General features: G+C 31.0%; 1 protein-coding gene across 1 annotated transcript; it reads left to right on the top strand.

The window, feature by feature from the left end:
• Positions 1-1,195: 1,195 nt before the first annotated feature.
• On the top strand, positions 1,196-2,475 carry LOC111368763 (metalloendoproteinase 1-MMP-like). The gene has a single exon (XM_022990190.1). It carries the CDS (start codon positions 1,410-1,412, stop codon positions 2,454-2,456), a length of 1,047 nt encoding a protein of 348 aa, XP_022845958.1. The 5' UTR covers positions 1,196-1,409; the 3' UTR covers positions 2,457-2,475.
• Positions 2,476-9,325: the final 6,850 nt, after the last annotated feature.

Raw genomic sequence — 9,325 nt, 5'->3', positions numbered from 1 at the left:
AAAAGCCAAAAAAAAAAAAAAAAAAAAAAAAAGAAGAAGAAGAAGAGCAAATTCCACCATTAGTCCTCAATCTTTTGTTCCAGTAACAAATAGGTTCCTTGCGGTCCAATCTTTTATCATGAATTGCAGAATTAGTTATAAATAAACAAGAATCATTGAAAGCTTCATTAAATTATGATGTTCCCCATGCAAATATGCCTACTCTAAATTTCTAGAGATTACTTCAAATTAGAAAGAAAAACATAGTTTCATAAAATTAAAATGTGAGGGCACGTGACAATTAACAAAGATTATGACGATATCCGTATTGAATATTGATTATGCAATTATAATGAAAGAGTGAGGACTAACTTGCTACTAAAGGAATAAGTTCAGGAACAATAATGCAATATTTTCTAAAATCTATTTGGACAAATCATCTTAGAACAATTAACTTGTAGTGTCTTAAAAAAGTTCGAAGGCCAAATAACTTGTTTATTTTATTGTACTTTTAGTACGCTGATCAAATAGTATGATAGTTGACAAATTCTACTTCTTGTTAATTTTATCCTATTCAGCATGTCGATCACCTTTTTAAAGATTTTTTTAATCAATATTTTGATGAATTGTAGCACGATAATTTAATTTGGCGCAATAATTAATACGATTCGCTAGTATTTCAAGCTAATCACACAAAAGTATGCAGTAAAATGATATCTTAATTAAGATGATGTCAAACTCCTCTAATTTGGTCAACAAACAAAGCACATCCCAACTATAATCAAATCATGCAAACCAAATTAACATAAAATAAGTAAATCTTTTTACTTTTCCACCCCGTCCCCCACACGGCAGAACCCCTCACACGGCAAACCCAAAAATCCTTTCTTTCTTCAACCTTTCGATCTTTCCATTCATTTCCTGTTGTGGGTCCTTCTTCCCTTTATTCTTTCCATTCTACCAACGAATTTTTTTATAGTAATTCGTAAATCTAAATCTCCATCCCTTTTCCGTCTTGACCCTATATCTATTGTCCTCGTTTCCTTGTCTCTATTTTCGTCACAATACAAAATAAAATTAACTCAAATATTATTATTATTATTATTATTATAACTAACTAAGAATCAGTGCACCCCCTAACCTCATACCTACCCCATTCCTCCCCTAGATTTGAAGTCATATCATATATATGTGAAAGCATAGTCAGTGGTTCACCCACCAGGCCACCACGACACCCTTCAAACTAAGAATTTCAATATAAAAATTGCACACTGAAGAATTTTCCTAAATTAGACACCAATTTCTTGTGCATCGATCTCATCTAAAGCTAAAGTATATACAAACAAATTTTGTTTCTATATAAAAAAAATTTCTTAGCCTTAATAAAGACTTCCCCAATCCCAAAAAATCTCCCGAAGTTTTTCTCAATCATGTTTCGGTTTTTTAATGATAAAATTACTCAATTCATCCTTTTTCTTTATTTTTCCTCCCTCTTTCCCGCCATAGCAACACGGACGCCACCCGTTCCTTTAACCGAAATAACTGTCGATATTCAAAACATTCGTTTTCTTGATGCCGGAAAAGGCAGCCACGTCACCGGCATGGCCGAGCTTAAGAAATATTTTCAACGCTTTGGGTACTTCTCCATCCCGGAAAATAATTTCACCGATTTATTCGATCAAGAGTTTGAGTCGGCTCTGTTAGTGTTCCAGAAAAAGCTCGGCTTATCCACCACCGGAAAACTCGACTACGATACTATGAAAGTGATCAGTTCGCCAAGGTGTGGAGTTTCCGACACAACAAAAGCCCACAGTATACATGTAACGAAGCACTACGCCTATTTCTACGGCAAGCCAAGGTGGAACAAATCATCGCCGATGAAATTATCCTACGCTTTCTCTCCGTATAAAATCATCGACTATGTGAGCTTATCCGATATCAAAACAGTTTTTCGACGAGCCTTTTCAAGGTGGTCGTCAGTGATTCCCGTTGACTTCACCGAGGTCGAGGATTACTCCTCGGCCGATATCAAAATAGGGTTTTACAAAGGCGATCATGGGGATGGGGAGTCGTTTGACGGGGTGTTGGGGGTTCTTGCACACGCGTTTTCGCCGGAAAATGGGAGGTTCCACCTCGACGCCGCCGAGACATGGGCAGTGGACTTCGCGGTGGAGAAGTCAAAAGTGGCGGTCGATTTAGAATCAGTGGCGACCCATGAGATTGGGCATGTACTAGGGTTGGCTCACTCTTCGGACAAAAATGCGATTATGTACCCGAGTTTGAGTCCAAGGACCAAAAAAGTAGACCTCAACATTGATGACGTGGAAGGTATACAGGCTTTGTATGGGTCAAACCCAAATTTTAGTTATAATTCTTTGTTGGAGTCTGATATTTCATCAAGTTGGGGAATAATGAACATAGAAAGAAGAAGTGCGATTATAGCGTTGATGGCGATACTTTTTTCTTTGTGCTTATGATGATAGCACGATTTTATTATTTTTTGGGTTCGCTAACACATATTTATTCTTGCGTTTTCAAATCGAGTCGTAACTCGAAAGTTAGAAGTATGTATTCATATACCTTGATATCGTTTAGAATCCGAAGTGTACTTATTTAAATTTTTAGTTCTTTGTACACATAAAAAATTATTATTTTTAAATGATTTCATAAATATTTACATTTATAAAAGAGTAAATTAAAGTCTGCTTCATGTCATGTAAGTATTGGTAAAAAAAAATACATGTCATACATGCAAGGTTCTTACAAGTTTTATTATTCAATCAGAGAGATGATTCAAATAGTTTGGGTGGGGATCGTGGGGGTTCAATGGGTGGGAGAGAGAGATTGGGGAAGAAGCTTTTTCTTTATTTTTTATTAATCCCATGATTGAACCTCATTCTATAAAAATTAATTTTGTCCATACTCATTTTAAACCACAAATTCTGACAATAAAATAATTTTCAACGTAAATACAAAACTTTTTTATTTTATTTTATAAGCATACATATACCAAAAAACTATTATTATAAAATATATTTTCCCAAAAAATGGGGCTCAAATATTGCTTTCTTTTTTGTATGTTTATTTAAAGATGGGGCAAATTCATCATTTTACATGGTTTTTTTAACCGCTAAAATTGATGGAATGACAAGTTTTGCTATATTTTTGAAAGGTCGAAGATGTTTGATGCTAAAAAACGTTAATGATTGCTTAGTAAAATTTTGTGAATGTTGGATACGATACGTGCAAATTGCCTACGAAATAACATCTACTTTTAGAAATCTTTAAGTAACAATCACGTTCCATTTTCAGTAGTGTTATCATATTATTCATCTTCCCGTTTGTAGGAATTTCTAATTATTGGGAATTCACGTCAAATTAGTGATAATTGATGTGAATTTCAAGTTCATTAGAGCACTTCCAATGTCAATGTGAACTGCATTAAAAAAGATGATCATGTAAACTAAAATTGATAGTGTCTATGAAAGTTCATCTTCAGTTCAACTTGTCTAGGACTATATGTATATAACGTGGCAAGAAAAAATAGACATTGTCAATATGACTGATCTATATGTATTTTTCTAGATGAAGCGAGAAAAAATAGATATTATATTTTTCTCTTTTTCTTTTTCTTTCTCTCTCATGTTTCTTATTTTTCTCTCGCCTATTTAATATAAATTAGAAATAAAATTTAAATTGTAGATGGAACTCCTTGAATATGAAATTTAAACTAGGTCATCTATTTGTAATTAGACGTTAATATCATGTGGATCAAAAGTCTTTCTATTTAAATCCAACGTAAATTGATTTATGTAACGTATTAGAGAGGATCACTCTTTCTCTTCCTTTTTGTTCGGATTTTGAACCATTTAAGCATTCTTGTCAAACTAGGTAGTGCTAGAGAGAGTTTTTAATTCATTTAGATACTCCAATTTTTCACGTTAACTTTTGATTACTTGTCCAGAGGGCATTTGAAATAAAATAGTACTACAATCATTTTTGCATGACTTAAATGCATAGTTACCAAACTCGGTCCGGATCGGTCGATCGGGCTGGAAAACCCGCAACTCGAGCTCCTGATCGGACTGGGTAGAATATTTTTATAAATATGCAACTAATTTGGTAAAAACCGACTAGACTCGTCGAGTTGACTGAGTTAACTGGTGATTTTTATACTAACTAGGTCGGTTGACTGGTTTGACCAAGATTTAAAAGCTTGTCCATAAATTTTTTTCTCAAAAGTACTTGAACCTTAGAGGTTAAATGAGTACCATCTGACCACTAGAGATCCAATGTTTATTGATATGTATTTGCAATAATTATATATATGTAAATCATTTATAGTTTGTTAAAAATATTTTTAAAAAATTATAGTGACTATTTTGATTAACATGAATTGAATATTTAACAAAATAATATATAGATATATAAATAATTAATATATTTTTTTTCTTTTTGTTTTAGCTAAAAGAAAAACTTTATACTTTAAAAAATATTTTATAATTATTAAGCATTGACCCACATGTTTAACCACTAACCCATCGGTTCGACCAGCAACTCGAGACTCAGTGCCTTGATCGAGTCAATGATCGGATCGAGTTTAATAACTATGCTTAAATGGTCAATTTTAATTTAAAAAAAGTGGGAGGAAGATTTAATATTGGCAAAAAAAAAAAAAAAAAAAAAAAATTCGTTGACTAGTCTGAAAAAATCTAGTTTAATTCAGAAATCTCAAGGGAGTCCAATAATAATTTAACAATTCATTCGCCATTAGCAAAAACCCTACTCCATAAATTCAAGGTCGCTACCGCCACTCCCAAATAAATGTTAGTCTTTGTATCCAATTTTCTGTTTCTACATTTCGGAATACAGCAGAAAAGCGTGCTTGTTTTGCTTAGCCTAATTGCTACCAAGAAATGGTGATTTTATTGTAGCCCTGCCAATGGCAGCAATTAAGTAACTCAACGATGCCAAAGAAGAGCCTCTTCTATTTTATATATATATATATATTTATTTATTTATTATTATTATTATTATTATTTTTTTTTTTTTTTAATTTTTGGTAAATCCTCAAAGCTTATTCTTACCTCTATACACATCATTGAGGCGCCTCTTTCCACACTGCATTTAACAATAGGAGTTTGATTTATAAATCACGGTACTTGTATATTTTGTTTGACATCATTGTTGACGTACATGATTGGACAATTTTTGAATTCGACATGCTTTCCCGCCAAAGTATTTTTGAATTTGCACACAATGTTATCCAAATTGTCATCCATAGAATGTACAAGAAGTTTTATTTTTACTCTTGAGACTTGATAAGCTATTTGAGTTGGGAAAACATTACCAGAATTCTCCTGGCACACTAATATGTAAGAGACCATCATAACGTTAACTGGAAAATTGTTGTCGTCTTTAATTCCTGCCTACTATGTACAAGAATGTTGGAACATGGTATGTGGTGGCCTTACAATGTTCGAATTTTAGTTGAGGTTATTTCGAATGATTTTTTGTGTTGTAGTTATTTTGTACTTTCCAAGAATACCTTTGTGAATGGCTTGACTGATTAGGTCTCTTGGATTTTGCTGGATTTCCATATTTCCGAATTCCGTCTACCACGAAACACAATTTCCAGATTCTCATCGATGTGAATACTTTGAGTGAATGTTCATCGGGTTTATATATTATTATAGATGAGGTACAATCATAGTTGTCAAACTCGACCCGGATGTCGACCCAAACAACACAATGGGTCAGTGGTTCAACCGGCGACTCGGTGGTTCAACCGACGGATCATTTCCTATCAAAAATAATATTAACTATTTCTGTTGAATGATAAATTTTTTCCTTTTTCTATTAATAATTAAATTAACCTCATATTGTTTTATTAACTAAATATCAATTTGTATACCAATTTCACAAATTCTAGATCGTATATAGTGAAATATGAATTTGAAACAATAAACACAACAATCAATTATATAAAAATATATACTTTATATGACAAAGTTCAAAAAAGTAGCTTCATAGACTTTAAGAATATTATTGTGATTTACAGCATGCTTACAAAGCTAATTAGCTAACTAAATTACAAAAATTGATCAACATACAATTAATGGAATCTACAAAATGAAAATCCAAAAACCAAAAAATTAGAACTGTGAAATTCAACCAAACATATGCACATATCAAATTACAAAATGGAAATACCCAAGAACGCACATATGGATCAAATTTGCAGCAAAAATTTGAGGACAGAAAAATGAAATTTACAAAGAAAATGGAAATACCCAGCAATGCACATATGGATCAGATTTTCTTTTTGTAGATTCCATTAAAATTGAAACTTACATCTTCTTCTTCCATTTAATATAACTTGAAATTTGAAGTTTGGATTCTTGGGAGTGAAATTTCGACTTGCAAGAGATGGGCTGCACTGCTACGGGGGTAGGGTAAATATTTCGAGTTTGAGTTCGACAGTGAAGGAGAATGAGAGAGGGTTTTTATATAAAGTATTTGGACCGGACAGTTTCTTTAAAATTTGGGCCAGAGGTTCAGCGAAAAATCGACGGTTTCTTTGGGCTTTATTGGATTGTTGCAGATTTAAAATATTAGGCGGCTCGGACCGGACCATGGTCCGGTTTCAACGATTTTCGGTTTGAATCGGACGTTCCGGTCCGGGTCTAATAACTATGGGTACAATCATTTGCATTGAAGTTAGTCCGTAGGATATTATGCACTATTTGTCTTGTGTCTATAGTTTACCACTAAGAGCAAAACTAATGATGGGGGTAAAAACCAAGAGGAAAAATTTTGGGGAAAAACTCAATTAGAAATAATGTTTAGGGTATAAGAGTATCTTCAAGATATTTTCTATTTTTAAAGATCATATTCTATCATTTGAAGAGCATCTATAAATTTAGAGAGTTGAAATTTTGAAGTACTTCAACAAATTCTTTATATTTAACACTTAATTTTACTATTTCCAAAAATATTAATTATTTTCTCTATCTTTTCTTTTAACTCGCTTTTTTTTAGACTATTTTTTTATTTTCCTACATTGAAAATTGAAACACTTTGAATGAATTTAATTATAGAGTTGAATTTGGAGAGCCAAACAAATTTTCTAAATTAAAATGTTAATTTAAACAATGTTTTGGAACATGATTTTGAAAGTGAAACTCTTTAATATAGATAGCATATCATGTTTAAAGAATTTCTTGAAAATGCTATAAAGGTCGGGGAGGGAGAGGGATTTAAGTATAGGTTTTTGAGATTGCGTTACTACAAGAAAAATGACCATTTGCAACATAAAAAATGCAACATTCATTAATTGAATGTTGCTAAAGGATCTATCGCAATATTTTAGTAAGCAAATATTGTTATTAATTAACACAATTGAGTTTTGGCAACATTTTTTAGATAAATGTTGCTAATTTCACTTTTTGCAACGTTCATCAACCGTTGCAAAAAATTTTATTTTTTGCAACGTTCATTGAACGTTGTTAAAAATCTTAATATAGCGATGTTCGATGACCGTTGCTGAAAATTTTAATATACAATCTTTTGCGATGTTCTTCGACCGTTGCGAAAAGTCATTTTTTGCAACGGTCATTGAATGTTGTGAAATGCTTTATTTTTTGCAACGTTCATTAATCGTTGTCAAAATATGCAAAACCATGGGAAAATTGTTGGAAATGACAGGATAACCCAAGTCTACTTCCAAAGTGATCTTTGATTGTCTTTTTAATAAATAAAAAAAAGAAAATTGAATTTAAAGCTCAAAATATCAAAATACCCCTCGACTATCCTCTTTCCATTTGCTCAACACTCAAACAAAACTGAAAAAAAAATGTCGGTTTCCAGTCGCTCGGAGAACTTGCTAGTCCATCGCCGACGAACTACTTCTTGTTAAGGTAGCAGTTATTACATTGACTATTTGCTTGGATTAATGTTTAGATTTTGATAAAAGGTGTGAATGATTCTACTGTGGGAGATTGTTTCAAGATATTGTTTATATAAGTAAAATAGGGTTTATATAGTGTTTTAATGGTTGGTTTTGTAAATTTGGAAGCTTTTCTCGTCGAAAATGGAGATTTTCCAGCGAGAAAAGAGAAGGAATATTTTTTTCTCTGAAACCCGACTGCTAACAGTCGGTCTGTTAAGCCAGCCCAACTTAATGGGCTGACTATCAGCCCGACTGTTGGCCCTTTTTTTTTTTAAATTTTCAACCCAAATTTTTTTTACATATATTTAATAATTTAATTTTAAATAATTTTTATTATTAATTTTTAATAAAGAATAAATTATTTAGTCATCGAATTTAAATAAAATTTTTACATTTAATTTTTGTTTTAATAATTATTTTTATTTCCTCATTTTTTATAAATAATAATTTTTTTGTTCATCAAATTGCAATAATTATTTTAATTGTGAACTTAAATTTAATATTTATTTTTATTATTATTTTTTGATAAATAATAATTTATTTAGTCATCAAATTTAAATAAATTATATACTTTTAATTTTATAAATAGTTTTGGATGATATTCTTTTCATTCATCAAATTTAATTAATGTTTTTAATTGTAATTTGAAATAATTTTTGAAATTTTAATTTGAAACTTAATATTTATTTTATTTTTAGTTTTTGATAGATAATAATTTATTTAGTCGTCGAATTTAAATAATTTTTTTACTTTTAATTTTATTAATGGTTTTGGATGATATTCTTTAGTTCAGCAAATTTAATTAATTTTTTAATTATAATTTGAAATAATTGTTGAAAATTTAATTTGAAATTTAATATTTATTTTTGTTATTAGTTTTTGATAAATAATATTCTTTTCATTCATCGAATTTAAATATTTTTTTAACTTGAATTGATTAAAAAAATATTGATAATTGGAAAAAATTGACTTTAGTGATAATAGGATAAAAAAATTCACATTATTGATGATTTTAATTATTATGAATCTGTGTCTTGCGTATTGTAGTTACAATTTCGTTCGCTAAATTTTCTGTTATTATGCTTTATTCTATTATCACTGTTATAACATTTTGAATTTTTAAAGGATGAATTATCATCTTGACGCAGAGTTGAACTAGATGTCAGGCAAAGCTACGTGAAATAATAGTTTTGACAGTTTCACTGCTGTGTTAGAGCTACTCGATGATTGATATGCTAGGACAGTCCTTCTTGTAGCCCTTGTACCCGTTGAGAGATCTGCAGTACTCGGGTCAGATTATTGATGCACTTCTATGTCGATTGTTGAGTCCAATCAACGGCAATGCCCTCCACTTCGCAGTCAGGGGTAAAGTCGTCAGTTTTTTTAATATTCAAG

The sequence above is a fragment of the Olea europaea genome, chromosome 19 (genome assembly GCF_002742605.1).
Source record: "Olea europaea var. sylvestris chromosome 19, O_europaea_v1, whole genome shotgun sequence".
In the NCBI taxonomy this organism is placed as follows: Eukaryota; Viridiplantae; Streptophyta; class Magnoliopsida; order Lamiales; family Oleaceae; genus Olea; species Olea europaea.
This window is presented reverse-complemented; position numbering and strand designations above follow the sequence as displayed.

Coding starts and splice junctions, on each gene's coding strand:
- LOC111368763 (XM_022990190.1), top strand. CDS start 1,410: ATGTTTCGGTTTTTTAATGATAAAATTACTCAATTCATCCTTTTTCTT.